Genomic DNA, 16,960 nt, shown 5'->3' with positions numbered 1-16,960 from the left:
TTCGCCTAACCTCGTCACATCTTCGGTCTTCTTCGGTTTTCGGGTTCGTGTCGCTGGAATGCTTCGCAAGAACGAAGAACGTGTTTTACATTTGAAGTCGTGGTAGGTATGAATGAGTGCTGTGTTGCACAAAATGCCCGAATTCGTGGGGTCTAAAGAAGAAAAAGAGACGCGAGGAAAAAGAAAAAATTCTAAATCCAGCGAGAAATGTAATGTGTCCTCGGAAAATGGCCGGTTAGGAAATGGCTTGGCACCCGAAGAAAAGCCTCCACAGCAACCCAAACACGAGTTTGGGCCACGGTTGAAGATAATCAAAGTAAATGACCAGGTTCACGAGCTGCAGACCATTCTTAGAGACAAGTAAGTTTCTTCATGGTTTCTTCTGTATGTATTTTCTAAAACTGCTGTTCAATACGAGGCTGAAAATTTCCAGCAGAAGTGAAATATATGAACATGTAAATTTGACGAACTCCCGCTTTATTACAGGTAAGCTTAAGCTTATAATTGATCGAAAAAAAAAAAAAAAGGCCTGAAGAAAATTCAGGATTCAACAGGATTCGAACCCATGAGCTCATAAATTTCGTATATTTCAGTTCCATCCATTAACCTCTACTTGCATTTAATTTATTAAAAATTCCCAAAATAAATATATTATACAGGTAATCAGCTCCCAGGTTGCTTGATACCGTCGATTGCATCTACCCGTGAACGCACGCGCCAAAAACATGTTTTCACGTGACGTCAAACGTCTGAGTTTCAGGTGGCAAACTTTGAAGTTTTCCCGCCCAAATGTGTGGTTCACTCTGTTCTCTTGACCGTTCACTGTCAGCGTGGTCTTATCAGCGAAAATCTCTTCACTGATATGGAGAGCCGAAAAAGTATCGAGGACCTTCTCAGAGACGTGGATGAAGAGTTTTTGATATATGCTGGTGAATTACGAAGCAATGGTTTTACGCAACAGCGAGCGCAATTTCCACACCGCCACCGAAAATTATACGGCTCAAAATCAAAATCAAACCTCGGGCTTCAAACGGACTTTACAAGACCAGGACAGTGGCAGCAACACTGTAAATGATGTTTTCCGATGTTGATTTGCTTTCTGCAAATAGTTAAAGTGATGATTTGAACCAGAATTCTGTAACTTCGGTAATTTTCATTGCAAACGCGCCCGAATTTACTGCGAGTGATCGCTTTGTACAAACACGGAGTGTCTTCAAATTTTACATGCGTGTTTGCACGCTGTTTATTTCAATAAAATGTTTTGTTGGAAAAGCTTTTTGTTGATTTTTGTGTCTTTGTCAATTCATATATGCGTTTGAGAAGCGACAGATGCGGAAGTCAAGGACAATGCCAAAGGTCTTCATCAACATGCCGTGAATTTTAGCTATTTTTGCGTTTAAGTGTGTTTTTCGGCAAATGATTAATAGGTAACCATATTATTTTACGTCGGAAAACATTTGTTTAATCATTCCAGTTTAATATGCAGTTAATTTTGGAAGCCAACGATATCATTTACCTACTGCGCAGTTTGGTGAATTTTAACGGTCTTGGAAGAAAATTTTCAATTTCTGCAAAACCTATGGAAACACGACAGGAGTCAAAAGGTTATTTAAGAGAGGGCGAACCACTTGCTTGCACCATGGTCTCCAACAGAATAGAGTCTTGGAAAGTACACATAGGAACTGTTCAAACGTGATTTGACTGTTTGGGAGCCGTGCTTCCAGTCAAGATGTACGCCTAAACGATTTTTGAAACTGCACCCTTGCTGATGCGTAATCTCCTCCCAACTTCTGAAAAAGAATAACCCTGCGCAAGTTCTTTCACTTGATTACGTAAATTGCTTGAAAGTGGGACGCCTTTCTGACAATTTCGTCCTTTCTTGTTGATTGAAAACATCTTCCCTTTGAGCAGTAGCACTGATCAGTGTCGAGAAGTAAAACTTCACATTTGGGGGGGAAAACTTCAAAGTTTGACACCTGAAACTCAGACGTTTGACGTCACGTGAAAACATGTTTTGGGCGCGAGCGTTCACGTGATAGGCCTTCAAAATTCGGTTGCTGCAGGCCTTCCAAAATCGGTTTGCCAAGAAGATCACAGGTGGCAATTTATCTTCAGCCGAGGCCCTGACATCGTTGAAATGGCTCCCGCTGACATAGCGAGCGCTTAGGACATCGATGTCTTGCTGTTTAGAACGCTATCAAGGGATCCAGTGATGTCCCAGAACCTTTTGATATTTTTAGAATTACCAATTGCATAATTATAATACTAGAAATGATTTTCTACCAAAACGCCCCAAGCCCCGAATGGAATGGGGAAGATGTACTATATAGTTTAGAGCTTTGAACGATTGGGCCTCCCTGCCTAAGGAATTAAAAAGACCTATGCCTAACGTGATTTTTAAAAGGAATCTAAATAAGTTGTTTATCGTAAATCCTAATTTTTATTGTTACCTATATTTATATCTTATTCCCTCCTCTTAAAAGATGAATTTTTTTATATTATTATTAGTATTAGTATTATTATTAATATTATTATTATTATTTTGATGAAATGAAAATATTAAGAGATCCTAAAATACTAATTTACAAGGTCATGCCATCATCGACTTAATCTAAAATTAGCAGACACACGCTTGGTTAGCTATTAAGCGGCAGTCATTTATATGACCAATTTGCATTCCATTATTGATAGAATAAAATTTTGATGAAATTAAAAAAGATATTAAAAAGATCCTAAAATACTAATTCACAAGCTCATGCCATCATTTATTAATGTATTCTTGCCATGAATTGTAAGTAATTGGACAGTTCTAGGGTAGCTTTAAATGACTGTTTATGCAATTCAGTTTTGTACCTGATAATCCTGAATGAGTTCAGCTTTGAATTTCTTGGCTCCATGGCTTCTCAATGTTGTATGACAAGGTAAGACAGGCATGTGCCCTCTTCTGATCTGGGGTTCTTCAGCCCAGTCCATAGCTGTTACAATAATTGTACACTAGCTGAGGGGACTGTTAGTGCAGTAACACCCAGCATGTAACGTGGTGTTGGACCATTTCTACCTTTGAACTATAGCTTGGAGCCAGTCTTCAATAACCTTTCTCAAATCCCATATTGAAGAGCAGAATTCTAACTTTGGTTTCCTACATGTAGGTAACTTAATTTAAAGGCCATTTCCTTGGGAGTTACACGGAACTGAGCTAACCTTTAGGTTCCTGTTAAGAAAACGGAGAATTTAGTTTCCCTAAGTTGTTAACTGTACATGTATGTTGTTAATATACAACGTACATATGGTGGGACAAAGATTTGCTGGCCACACTTCTTTGGACTGCCCCCTTGATGAATTGTTTTGTTTACCACATTTTAGGGATACAGAGAGAGGAGACTTTGTGTTTTATGCTGACCGATTGGTGAGTCGATAAAATGTTGTGATAGCAATGTCATAGTACGCAATACTTAAACTAACTAACTAACTCACTAACTACAGTTTTACAATAACTGTCCAAATTCCCGCGCGCTGATTGGCTCGTAGCTATTGTCTATAAGAGTACAGACAATAAAAATGACGTCAGATGTAACGCGTGCGCTTTCAACGAAAAAAATAGCCAATTCCGCTCGTACATTTTCCATGTTATTGTAAAAAACAAATCGACGGCAGAATTCTATGGTCTATACTCTTATAGACCATAAAATGACGTCATAAAATGTCCAAAACTTGGCAGTGCAACCACTCACCTGTGGCTCGTGGTTCCACTTGAGTTTTGGACATTTTTTGACGTCATTTTATGGTCTATAAGAGTATAGACCATAGAAAACTGCCGTCGATTTGTTAAATGTCAGGAAAAAATCCCAGGATGAAATAATTATTATTTTAGCTCTTAATAATTATTGTATTAAGAACTTGCATAATTATACATGTAGTATCAATTAAAAAAAAAAAAAACAAGCTGGACGTGTTTTGAACTCATTAATCTTTTTGCTAGATACGACTTGTTGTAGAGGAAGGTTTGAACCAGCTTCCTTATGAAACCTGTTCTGTGAAGACCCCAACTGGTAAGACAGTGACTCTTACAGTCAATTTGCATCACACGTGACCAGTATTTCTCACAATGAAATAAACATTTGAATTTGTCTTTGTAATGTCCGACATGTGAATGGAATGTTCAACATTTCTCTAGAAATCTTTCTGAAAAAGATGCATTAACAGAAAAAAATTCAAAATACTTGGGAAACAATTGTTATTCTGGAAATACATGTGCTTAATGCTGTAATGTAAAGAAAAAGTCATAGCTTTATATCGTCAATAAACTTAGGAAATTTCTACAGGAACTCTGAAATCTCGTTGGCAACGTTCAAAACTGAGATGTAAATTTCAAAACTCCGTTCAAATTTCAAAAAAATAATTAATACTGGTCACGTGTGATGTGGATTGACTGTAAATGTACATACACATGCACAGTACATGCTATCAGTTCTCAGATTAGTCCAGTTCTAATTTCTCATAACCATAGCAACACATTTTTAAACAGACAATTGCAAGCCACAGATTTCAGCTTAAAATGTGGTTGCTGGGATAAGACTCTTTAGCTACAATCATCGAAAAAATTCTTGGGAAGGTTCCAAAGTTCTGCCTCGATTACACTTTCCTCCCCTCCCCTGTTTCAGTGTTGAGCTTAAAAAGTCAATGTTGACGCGTATGTGGATTGTTGGGAATCCAACATTGAACAGGGGGGCAGGGAGGAAGAGGAGACGACAAACAAAGGCCTGAACATGCAAAAGTAATAAATGTGCCGATGTCAATAACAGAGACCCACTTTCTGTCGCCTTCTTGAGTAACCTTCCTAAGAAGAATTTTCGTTGATTGTAGATAGTAAAAAGTTGGTATTCTGTTGGCTTATTCTTCACAAAGTTTATTATTCCAGTTAGTGTCATCAGAGGCTTTTAAATAAGCTAAATCAGGCTGTTATTATTATTATTATTATTATTATTATTATTATTATAATTTTAATATCATTGCTTGTGGTGTTGTTGCTTGTCAGGAGCCAGGTATGAGGGGTTAGGTTTTCAAAGAGGAAACTGTGGTGTGAGCATCATGCGAAGTGGTAGGTTTTCTTTGATTTCAAGACAAAAAAAATAATAAAACAATGATGTCTGATGGTGGAGCTTTGCCAGAAAAGAATACCATAGATCACCATTGTCATAGATACTGCACTGCTGTATATGTATACATTGTAATTGTCCTATAATAGGTCTTAAAATTAAAAAATCACTTCCAAAACTACACATTTCTAAGGCAAGTAAATAATTTTGAGGTTTTCCCATCTTAAACAGGCTCTTTTTATTTTTATTAATAGCTAAGTTCTAGGCAGAAGTTGAAGTGGATGCCCTAATTTCCTGGGCCCAGTTGTTCAATGCCCGGCGATTAAGCTAATCCTGGATTAACATGAACTTTGATTCAAGGTTAATCACTACATGTAATCGCTTAAGATTTTTCGAAAAGATTCTTGCCCCTCAGTTTTGGCTTAGACTTTTCTTTACCTTTAGCTTGAAATTAGCCATTAAAACCAGTTTTAAAGAGCGAGGAAAACCATGGTTAACTTTTAATAGTACATGTACATGTAGATTAGTGTTAATCGTCTTTCCAACAACCCAGCCCTGTTTTCCAATAAAAGGTTGAAAGATCATGATCAGTAGCAAATATTTGCATCTACAGTGTATTTGTTTCCATGAAATAGGATGCACAAAAGCTGTTCCAGCTAAAACTTTTTTTATATAAAGTTTTTAATCAGTAGTATGTGCAGTTACAGTAACTGTACCTTGACTATCCCCTTCATTTTGTAGGCGAGGCAATGGAGAAAGGATTGCGTGATTGCTGTCGCTCTATAAGAATAGGAAAAATTCTGATCAAAGTCAATGAGGAAACAAAGACACCAATGGTATGATGATCATGAATTAAGTCAAAATATATTTATTAATAGTTTATGTGACATGTAATTTGTATTAATTTTTGATCACATAATAATAAGTTAATTATTAATAGTCAAAGCATTGCATGTTTTAATAATTCTGAAGTAAGCAAATTAAATTATATATAGTCAGTGGTTATTTTGGACACTAAGAAAATAAAAAAAATTAATATTGTTAACTATCTGTTCCCCTTTACAATTGTTTATAAAATGAATTATTTTATTGGCACAGCATAGAAACATTTGGCAGGAGTGATGACCATTCACTAATTAAAAGAAATTCGTGCAATGACAAATACTGTAGAAGTAAAATTCCTGTCGTGAAAGCCTTTGATTGGCAAAAAAGAGCTTGCATGCCTAATGCCTATTAAGCTTGTAGGCTATTTATGAAGCTCTTCTGAGTTAACGTTAATCCTTTCATTTGTCTTTGTGCTCTTTGTTTTCAAACAGCACTAACATGTCCTTCAAAAATGACTTCAGGAATCCAGATTCCACAGAGAATTTAAACTACTGTAGAAAAAAATTCTTGCATGAGTATTTTCTTAAACCAATCTCCCACCAACCCCAAGATTCCTAATGGTCCCACTCTAGCCACAGCTTTCAATAAAATTAAAACAAGTTTTTTTTTTATAATTATACTGCAGAACAGTTTTATTTTCCTAGTCTGATTAGATGTTCTAAATGCATGAGATGAATCTTTGCAAAATCCTGCCATAAATCAGCAGTGTTACTTTTTTTTAAGGTTTATTATGCAAAGTTCCCTCCTGGGATTGACCAGAGAAGAGTTCTCCTCATGTACCCATTGTTGAGTGAGTATTTTGTAAAAGAAAAATGTAATTACATGTATTATAATTATTATGGCTGCCACAGTAATTTAATAATAAACAGATTTTCTGCAAATGGGATGCAAATTGATTTTTTGGCCAGAAAGTTGGAAAATGCACTCCAAACCTTTCCAGTGTTACATGTGCATGTACATGTACAGTGTACCATGCACTGCAGATTTTGTGTGCTAAGTGTGGATCCATGTTATGTTGCTTTTAGCCAGCAGAGGTAGAATTCCTACTAAATTCATAGTGCAGGCAAAACCTTGGCAGGTTTGGAGCATTTTCTGACTTTTTTGGCAAAAAAGCGATTTATCATATGCACCTTTTTTGCAGGAAACCCTTCAATTCGTAGAATGTTTGATATACAGGCTGTAAAGCTTATAAATTCCAGACAAAAATGTTTCTCTCTAGTTACAACAAATCATGTTGTATGGTCAAGCCTTGCTTAGGGCTGTCAGGGGCGGGGGCCGGGATTTCCCCCGGTTACTAAGAACGTGGCCGCGGGCTATTTTCATAGGAAAATAGAAGAAAAATAGAACCAAGAGAAATTCGTAGCTGTTTGATTCCCCACCTACTTGTTGTATTTATCCAGCAACTTGAAATCTTAGTGACAGCCCTGCTTGCTGAATGGAGATGTATACTCTGTGTGACACTCCTAAAAATAGTCTTCATACCTATTAGTCTGGGTAATAGTAAGAATAATTATGTCTTGAATATTATTGTATGAGGTATTAGCATCAAACATGGTTTAATTAGGTGAACAATGCAGGTCTAACTTTTGTTTTTGGGTAGCATTTTTTAATCAACAAAATTCACCCGGCAAAGTGGATTCGTTAAAGAATCAAGTTTTACCACCCAGACTCGTTGTTATGTGTGGAGAAATTGGGACCACAGAGTTTTACTCTAGACAATCTGGATAATCATAGACCATTCTTGTGGAAACAAAAATGTCAGTGATGGTTAAAGTTTAGAATTTCTAGTAGAATGTGCTGTTTAATCATAAAAAGACTGCTCAAGACAGTCTTTGTTGGTAATCTTACGTTTGGTTTGCAGCAGATTCAGGAGCTACAGTGATAACCGCCATAAGAGTTCTGCTTGAGCATGGTGTAAAGGAAGAGAACATTCTTCTCTTGAATGTATTTGCTACTCCAAAAGGTAAGTGCAGTTCGTACAAGTGCTTATACATGAATCAGTAGTGTAGTCATGGACTACACTGCATTGGCAGACTGCAACAACAACTTTATTCAAACAACACGTGCAAAGCTGCAGTTCAAAATGTGCTGGTCGTGGCTGTTGCAAGGTAGATCTCTGATGAGAATAAATAATACATGTACATATCAATCTACAAACTCACACACTGAGGCAATCTAGTGCATACGTGTTATTATTAATGATGATGACAATTATATTTTTTAACCAGTTATAAATTATGTGAACCCAAACTTGATTAATTTTTATACACTGTAAATTCAGAGAAATTTGGATTCTTAGGCCAACATTAATTGTCACTAAGTTGGGGCTTTTTGTTTTTTGCTTTGAGCACTTTAAACAGATAATTAACTTACAGTACATGTACAATTTCCTGATTATGATGGCGGCTGGATTGATTGGTATTTCCAAACCACTCTACTGTGTAAAATACACGTATGTCACTAAGTTTAGAGTAGTTTTCATTAGCCTTTATGTAGCTTGTATAATTTTTTTCATTTGCTGAAATGCTTTTGTTTACTATGCTCTTTGATTTGTTAGCAAAACTAGCTCTACTTTCTCCAAACCAGTCATGACTTGATTGCACATTTTGTCCCACACTTGGTGCTGACTTAATACACATATATATTTGAATTCTGATTGGTTGTGCTGTTTGAATCTGCTGTGATTGGCAGACAAGGAGTACTCACTTTGGACTTGTTAATCACATACAGTACATATATAAATTATTATTTTAATTATGTTTTATATTTTGTTTTAACCAGGTGTTGAGTTATTACTGAAGAATTTTCCATCTGTTACCATCCTGACCTCTGAAGTCCACTCAGACTGCCCATCGTATTTTGGACAGAGATATTTTGGGACTGACTAACTTTCAAAATATTTATCAGTTAACTCATTAGCCGGCTTGTAGCTTACTGCTATCCTCGCAAATTCCTTAAAAGTACTGTACTGTAAGTTGGCGGAAGGAACATTCCTGCATAAAGTGGTAGGCTGCGTGTATGAATGTCCTTTACACATTTAACTGGTCAATAAAAGTAAGATGGCATAGCAGGCATTTGAGTTGAGGACGGTGCCTACTTTTGTTACTGCGCTTCTCGAGGTACTCGGGTTTTGTATGGGTGGTGCCTGTCTAATACAGCGATATTTTTGTGCAGTTTAAAACTACATGTACATGTATGCAGAGAAAACTTACAATTTTTTTTTTTTGATTTCAATAGCCCTTACCATGATCTGCTTTCCCCACATAGTCATCAACCACACACTACAGGGTTTCCTATGGGTGGTGCCTACTAATACAGGCAGGGATATTTTTGTGCGGTTTAAGACTATGTGGAGAAAACTTCCCATTTTCTTTTTGGATTTCAATAGGCCTTGCTAAGATCTGCTTTCTCCGCATTGTCATCAACCACACAAATACTTCTTTATTAGTAGGCACAGTCATTAACACGTAAGGTGCAATGGTGAGGACGTGCAGGGAAAAGGGGAAATTAAAGCATCCATCAATGAAAACCCTCCTTTCCCCTGTGTATCCCCAAAATTGCACCAGTTACCCAGGTTGTAAGGAAAAGGGCTGGTATTATTGTAAATTAATTTTAAGACTTTAATATTGAGGCAGCAAGATTAGGTTATTTCTCTGCAAGCGCTTTCTTCTCCTCAGAAGCCTGTCTCTCGCTTGAGTGGAGACAAATAGGGAGGGTGAATTAATGAGGAGTGAGGGATCAAGCAGACACAACTAAATGACTGGAGAGAGTGGAATATAAAAGAGCATGTCCCCCACACCCCCTTTTCTCCATTTCTGACTTTTCACTCTTTTTTTAACCCTTTAAGCCCCAGTGGTGACCAACATCTAATTTCTCCTTACCATGTCGCTGCTTGATTAAACATTTAAGTCAGGAGAATAAAGGCAATCATCACCAAAGATGAAAGTTCTAAATTTTTAGAGAAACTCTCCCAACTAGTAATAAACATAAGAAATATATGGAGGACAGTTAGGAGAATGTACATGTTGATATTAAGGACGGTGCCTACTAATACCGAAGTATTTTTGTGCTGTTTATGACTATGCAGGAAAAGCAGATCTTAGCAAGGCCTATTGGAATCCAAAACGAAAATTGGGTGTAGCCACACATTTTTCAGAGATAATTAAGTAATAATATCTCTAAAAAGCGCCAAAATATAAAGCAATGTATGGGATTTTTTCCTAAATTGAAGCTTAATTATCTCTGGAAAAATTATGCATGGTTACCCCCAATTTTGTTTCAAGATGCCAAAAGCACTTGCTAAGTTCTGCTTTCTCCGCGTAGTTTTAAACCACGCAAAAATATTCCTGTATTAGCAGGCACCACCCATAGGAAACCCGAGTATCTTGATATGCGCAGAACGTATGCGCAGGAACAATAGTAGGCACCGTCCTTAATATTGGGGCTGAAAGGGTTAATGCCAAGGAGCCTCTGTGGAGGAGAAAGCTGCAAGCCCAAGACTCTCAAATCTACAAATCAAAATAATGGACTGTTACAGTGCTTTACAAAAAAATGAGAATCCAAGACATGGAGAACTGCTTTTTAAGTCAGCTACAAGACTTGGAAAATGCTACTAAAATTTTGCAAGACCTACTGAAGGGCGATTTATTAAGGCTTTGTTGTCCAAGTCAGATTACTGTTCTGCTAATTAACTCCTTGATTAGCTTTGACCTTCTTGAACATGGAATGAAACTCCTCAATCAAGAAACCCTTGGGGTTAGTGTTTAGTATTGAATAATGGTGTTAAATCCACTTTCAGGAATTGACATTTCCTTTTCTCTAAGAGAAATACTGTGTTACATCTACACTGTACTGTAGTATAATTCTAAAGTCCAATAAGTACATTATGTACTAACTGAGTGTTGAATCATGAATTAATATATTATCCTACATTTATATTGTCATTTGTGATTTGTTTGTATCTTTAATTGGTGGCTATGTGATGTTTAAAACACGAGTAGCAGTGTTTTATCGGGATTTAAAATCACAAGGTGCAGCTGAGTGGTTTTAGACCTGATAAAACATGTGCTGTGAGTTTTTTGAACAGCTTCAAAAACATTCCTGGAAAAGAGTGTGTCAAGAGAGTTCGCAGCAATGATGCTTTTGTGAACATTGGAAATTAGCACACGAGAAAAACAGTAAACACCACATACTAATAAGGAGGAGATTTTATTGGGTTTTAAAACCACTGCTCGTGATGTTTTATCGACCATTTGATAGGTCAATGGGCTTATGAGTTATGAATGAGTTTTTGAAGAACATTTTCTTAACCTGTTCAGTAAAAAAATTACATTGTATGAAATCTAATCAGATTTTAATAAAACTAAATCATCATGAGTGAGAAATTGATTCATGTAAATTTTCATCTCCCTTTGAGGTAAACATGCTTACTATTGCATGCCAGACTGTTGCCTGCAAAAATTCCAAGAAGACCAAAAAACCCATCATTGCTGAGAATGCTTCAGACGAGTTTAATTAAGTTGTGTTTTGGTGGATGTCAATCAAATAAAAGGCTTGAAATTATTTTGAATTCTGGCAACATTCCAAGAAATTGGCAGTTTTATCCGCATGACAGGTGGTAAACTTTATCAAAGTTGATTTTCAAGCCAGGCAATCTAAAAGAAAGTGCTTTGTTTAGAGGATATACTGCTGCACATGATAATTTGAAAGACCAGCAATGTATAGGAGTTGGCAAAATAATTATCACGTGCAATGAACTTTAAAATTTTTAATTCAAACATTCCATTTCTTTTACCTTCTCTTAGTGAGGTAAAATTCCCAGTTTCTTGCCAGGTTGTCTTGAAATCTTGTCAGAATTTAAAATAGTTTCAACAGCTTTTCCTTGATTGGAGTCCACCAAAATGCTATGTTTTCCAACTCATTTGAAGGTGATCAGATAGGTTACATGTTATTGGTTACTGCAGCTATAACCTTGATCAGGCATTGTTTTGGTTTGCTCAAGGTAAACCGTTCCATGGGGATGGGTGCTCTGAGGAGAACAACTTAAATTAGGGAGTCACCCCATGCCTATACCCCCTGCTTTGATGAAGGTGTTTGGAGGGGGGGATGCAATCAGGTGAAAACATGAAACACGCGAGCATTTAAAGTAGAAAATGATAAAGAGTTTCTTGGGAAGGGATGGACACTGGATAATCTGGGAGTCTCCAGCTTTTGAACCGTATCTCCCGGTCTCCAGATTTTGAGGCGTATCTTCTGGTCTCCAGATTTCTCCAGATTTATGTTTGTAATCTCCCGGATAATTGACGAAGTTGGCCAGTTGTTGTTTGCTCGACTCCCATACAAGAAAATCAGAAATGTTTAGCAGTGTTTTTTTAAGTGGTTAATTTATTCCCCCCACTGAACCCGTGAATTTTGCCTTGATGTGAGGCCTCTGTACGGCGATTTAGCAGGGAAGTCAGTTCTCCATATTTGAAGATGTGTGAGGTCGACAGCCCTGATGTTACACTGATCAGGTACATTGGCACAAATTTCAAAGTCTTCTTAATGTATGCTTTGGCAGCTGTTAACAATCATTGGTGTGTGACACCAAATCTATACATTGGTTGTAGGAGGAGAAATTAATTAGGTGCACAAAAGTTATACTCACTCCAGATAGATTTATTCACTCTCAGAAGAATGTAAGCCAGATGGTGATGGGTGTAGGAGAAATGCCCTACACAGACATGCACATGTGGCAGGACTGAAATGTCTCAATTACGCGTCATTTTTAGCAACAGCTTAATTTAGAAGTTATTTTAGAATTTACTAATAGGGAGGTAACAATTTTTAAAAATATATATATGATTGAAGAGATTGCTTTAGAACTTACAGGAAAGCGTGCAAGCTGTTGCTGAAAATGGTACTTTTTGGTGATAAGTGGTATTGCAATGAATTTTTATTTAATGTCATACAAAAAGCTTCATTGTGGTAGCATAGGCAAATATAGCATAATTTTGTGGTTAGCGTGACATGTTTAAACACAGAATTAACTGAAAACCAAATTCATGAAATAAATTGGCAAACTGATGAAATTCATCAAATTATTTCATGGAAAAACTGTGAAGTCTTTACTGATCAAATGTTATGATTTTTACAAAGGAATACTGGTATAATAATGTGGCTAGCAGGCTCAAACACTATACCCACATGCCAATTTTTAAGTTTCCTCAAGTTTAATTAGATCAGAGGTCTATGGAACTTCACATTTGCAAAATGACAAATTCATTTGTAAACTTAATCTAATAATTATTTAAAAATGTCACGTAATAAACCACCTATAAATTGTGTTATAATTATACACGGTTGTAAGAGAAATGTATGAAAAATAAGCTAAGTGTAGGCAGTTATATAGTTCAAAGTAGACCTAAAAGAAAAAATAGTTCTGGAGTCAAGATGTAGTACAAAGTTAAATGGTAATGTTTAAATATAATGATCTATTTCATAATGAAAATTGAAAACAAATCTTGATTACAATTTACTGCGGTATCAAAATATCAACAAGAAACCTGCAAAATGCTATATTATATAGTACAAACAGTGCATTTGCATCACAAATACTTGTTCACAAATTAATTTTAAATTTAACCTAAAAAAATATGTTTCCTTGGCTTGCAATTGTTTGCAAGTTCCTGCAGGGCAGGAAGTAAGAAAATTGTCAATGTCATGCCTATAAAATATTAATGTAATAACAAAAACATTGTTTTTAAAAAAAAGCATGGTACTTGACTTGACTAATTGAAACACGGTACTGGACTTGACTAATTGAATTCTGGTGATTAAGTGAAGTCAATATAATTATCACCAGAAAAACACAAAACCTTGAAACATAAGGTTTGATATTATTTCTCTTTTTTAGCTTTTAAAAAGATAAGCCATTAGATTCAAGAAACCAAAGACTACATACTTAGCCAGACAAGAGAATTCCTCGGCTTGTTTGTTATAATTATTAATTTCATGTGTAAATGGTTCTCTCCTAGTTCTGGTTTCTCCATGCTACTTTAACTTCAGGAACTCTTCTAAATTCTCCTGTTCAATAGCCGCTTCAAATTCTTCAAAGGTCTGGAAAAAAGACAAGCAACTGATAAGATATTTTCCCTCACACAAACCCCAGTGTCTAACTGGATTGTACTGCCAGGTGCTTTAAATGAGTGCCATCAGCACTTTAATTCTCTCCACTTTAATTTTGTTCCCATTGATTGACCCATGTACCTTGATATGAGTGCCGCCAGTTTCCTCCATGCAGTTTTCAAAGAATGAAAAATAAAAATGTTATTTTTTGTTTCCCTAAATTACTTAACAACAGCAACAAAAAAGGATTGATTTTTTTCTCCATTCACATGACGCAATTAATCCCTCAATGGCTGCAGTGACTGTGAACAAATTTAAAAAAAGCATTGACACTGCATACTGTGGATATGTTATTAGCCAATAAGAAGGACAAATCATAATACACAGCAATGTAAGGTATGTGAAAACATAGCTATTAAAGCCAATAGGCACAAGAAGTCATGCTGTAGTCACTGTAAATGAAGGGCAAACAGACTACTGTACGTGAAGTTTTCTGGGCTCATGTTATGCTATGCTGTGTTCTGAAGAGCTTGACAATGATTGCAGATCATGTCAGCTCACTGGTATTGTGACACTGTCATGATCATGAAAATCTACCGTGATTTATCTGAGATGAGTTATATTCATTTGGTACTTATACAGAATTTCTTGTGATGAACCAAGATGATACTTACCACAGGTTCAAAATTTTTTTTCTGTGATAACTAATACTCGACCTCTATATAATATAGGAGGGGGAATTTCTTAACTTTGATTGTTCTATGTCCCTAGCCTGCATAGGCGCGAGGGCATTAGGCAAAAAGGAGCAATTTTGCCCAATGCCCTTACGCGTCTGTCATGCTCAAAGGAAGCGGAAACAGCTGCTATGCAAGCTAGTATGTCCCTTCCAAGCAGGATAATTATTAGCACTTTTGAGAAAGAATTTTACAAAGTCCCCCCCCCCACCCCTTCTTACTATGGGTCCCCCCTCCCTCAGGGGATGGCTGATGATAGGTGCATAAATTAATATAATTTACCAGGTAATCCACAGGGCCCTAATTTAATAAGCAGCTTGCAAATAAGCTGGTTAAAGTTGCATTCATGGAACTATTTTCATTGTCTACAGAAATAAAGAACTTAGGTGGGTTTTGTTAAAGAGAAAAAAGCCAGGGGATTTGTTCTTTGAATAAAATGAAGGTTGCATGCAAAAATCCTCTAAACTGCTCTAAACTTCAACAATTAGGACAGTAATGTGCTCTCGATCAGCTCTTTCAGTCATGGTCTGATCATGACACACCTCTCTTCCTTTGGATAGCCTGCAAGCAAGCGCTCTGTTAGGTCAGCCGCGAAAGGATTATAGGTGAGTGAAGCAAGCCGCGAGAGGATCGCCTATAATCCTTTAACAGCAGCTAGCTGACCTAACAGAGAGCTTGCTCGCAGGCTATCCTTTGGATTGCTTACCCCACAGTAATCATCACCATTTACAATCTGAGGAGCTACTGCTTGTTCATCGTCAACAAGCTCTCTCATTCTCCCCAGTGCATCTTGATCTTGTGCCACATCAATAATGTCAAAAGGAATTTTCTTTGCCTCCAGTACAGTGCGGATACGGGACTGACGTTTTTTTATCTAAGGAGAAGGTATTGAATTATTTCAATTATTATAATAACACATTAAGGTTCAGGACTATAGCCCTGAGGACAAAAAAAATTAAAACAAGATGGGTCAAGTAACATTGCTATCTTCTAAATTCCAATAATTATTGTTTTTAATATCTTGCAGTTACCACAAAATATAATATCTCACTGCACTGACACATAACAAATTATGCATATATTTTCCATCTCAAGCTCTATTCTTGATTGCTGTTTGTTTCTGAAGGATATTATGAGAGTTAATTAAGTTGAATGCATAATTTATTTATGTGAAAACCATCTTTCAGGTAAGCTAACATTTAAACCATGCAAGAATTCTCTTGTAGCTGAAGGAGTGTAAACTGAGGATGTTTCAGTTATAAATCTGTATGTTTAGTTCTTTTTTTTACAAAAAAAAAAAGTCAGTGTTAAAAGAGAGCGATGTCTTGCCTAAATCAACCAATTAATCTGGTGAATTAATTAATCCTCGCGGCAAAATGTTGCGCCATGGACAAACAAAATAATAATGGAAGGTTATCCGGCTGCAGTAAAGGGTTTGAGCCATTGTTATTTAACAGTTGAAATTTTCAACTGAAGGCTTATTTTAGATAATTTTAGAATTGTTGTAAGTTTAACACTTCTACAAATTTGCAACACACAACAAGCTAAGGAATGTGAACTGTAAAGCTATTATTCAAATACTTTACCTCAGACGACAGCTTGCAAAATGAGTTGCAATATCCATCAAATCCGTCGCCTTGTTTTCGCTTTCAAAAACGATACAAAATTTGGGCAGAAATTTAAGCTTAAACTCCAGAGCACACCGGCCACCCAAACTCCGCTCTGTGCGTTAAGTGTTACAGTACTGTGCAGTAATAAGGGAATTATAAAAAAAAAAACCTAGCTTATTTACATTGCGCCGTTTTAAAAATTTAAACAATCTTACTTCGGCATTTTCTTCAGTAGAAAGGTTTAGTTTAATTTTCGAATTATTCAAAAGCTGTCGCTAGCACTCCTTCAAATAATCATCAAATACTTACTTCTTTGCTCCCTGAAATGTCAGAGAAGTACAAGGTAACTCTTCCAGTCATGGTTCTTACAAAAGAAACTCCAGGGTAAACCAACCGATGAGACACAAAACAATCTCTAATCTCTGCAGATCCTGTTTCCCGACAATAATATTTATGGTCGGCTTTATGACAACACCCCCTGCAAACACCAGCAGGCGTTCTTTGCGTGGTACAGCTCGGACTGCGGAGA

At 36.5% G+C, this 16,960-nt stretch overlaps 2 protein-coding genes across 4 annotated transcripts; one reads left to right on the top strand and one right to left on the bottom strand.

The window, feature by feature from the left end:
* The first annotated feature begins 48 nt into the window (after window positions 1-48).
* Window positions 49-10,924, top strand: LOC146455147 (uracil phosphoribosyltransferase homolog). Of its 2 annotated transcripts, none has more exons than XM_085094616.1 (8): window positions 49-360; window positions 3,364-3,406; window positions 3,980-4,049; window positions 5,036-5,098; window positions 5,838-5,932; window positions 6,705-6,771; window positions 7,846-7,944; window positions 8,763-10,924. In XM_085094616.1, exons 1-8 carry the CDS (start codon window positions 113-115, stop codon window positions 8,867-8,869), a joined length of 792 nt encoding a protein of 263 aa, XP_084950742.1. In that variant the 5' UTR covers window positions 49-112; the 3' UTR covers window positions 8,870-10,924. The 2 variants fall into 2 exon arrangements, with proteins under 2 accessions (XP_084950742.1, XP_084950741.1); XM_085094615.1 differs by having other exon boundaries at window positions 7,843-7,944.
* On the bottom strand, window positions 10,435-16,926 carry LOC146455146 (SH3 domain-binding glutamic acid-rich-like protein 3). 2 transcript variants are annotated; one of them, XR_014859077.1, is made up of 4 exons: window positions 16,741-16,926; window positions 15,528-15,695; window positions 11,207-14,078; window positions 10,435-11,172 (listed from the first exon to the last, which is right to left on the bottom strand). XR_014859077.1 is itself a non-coding variant. In XM_085094618.1 (3 exons), exons 1-3 carry the CDS (start codon window positions 16,789-16,791, stop codon window positions 14,013-14,015), a joined length of 285 nt encoding a protein of 94 aa, XP_084950744.1. In that variant the 5' UTR covers window positions 16,792-16,926; the 3' UTR covers window positions 10,435-14,012. The 2 variants fall into 2 exon arrangements, 1 of the variants encoding a protein (XP_084950744.1); XM_085094618.1 differs by having other exon boundaries at window positions 10,435-14,078.
* Between the last annotated feature and the right edge of the window lie 34 nt (window positions 16,927-16,960).

The sequence above is a fragment of the Pavona decussata genome, unplaced genomic scaffold, assembly GCF_977016875.1.
Source record: "Pavona decussata unplaced genomic scaffold, jaPavDecu1.1 SCAFFOLD_285, whole genome shotgun sequence".
Taxonomy (NCBI): Eukaryota; Metazoa; Cnidaria; class Anthozoa; order Scleractinia; family Agariciidae; genus Pavona; species Pavona decussata.
Note: the sequence above shows the minus strand (reverse complement) of the source record. Positions and strands in the feature narration are given on the sequence as shown.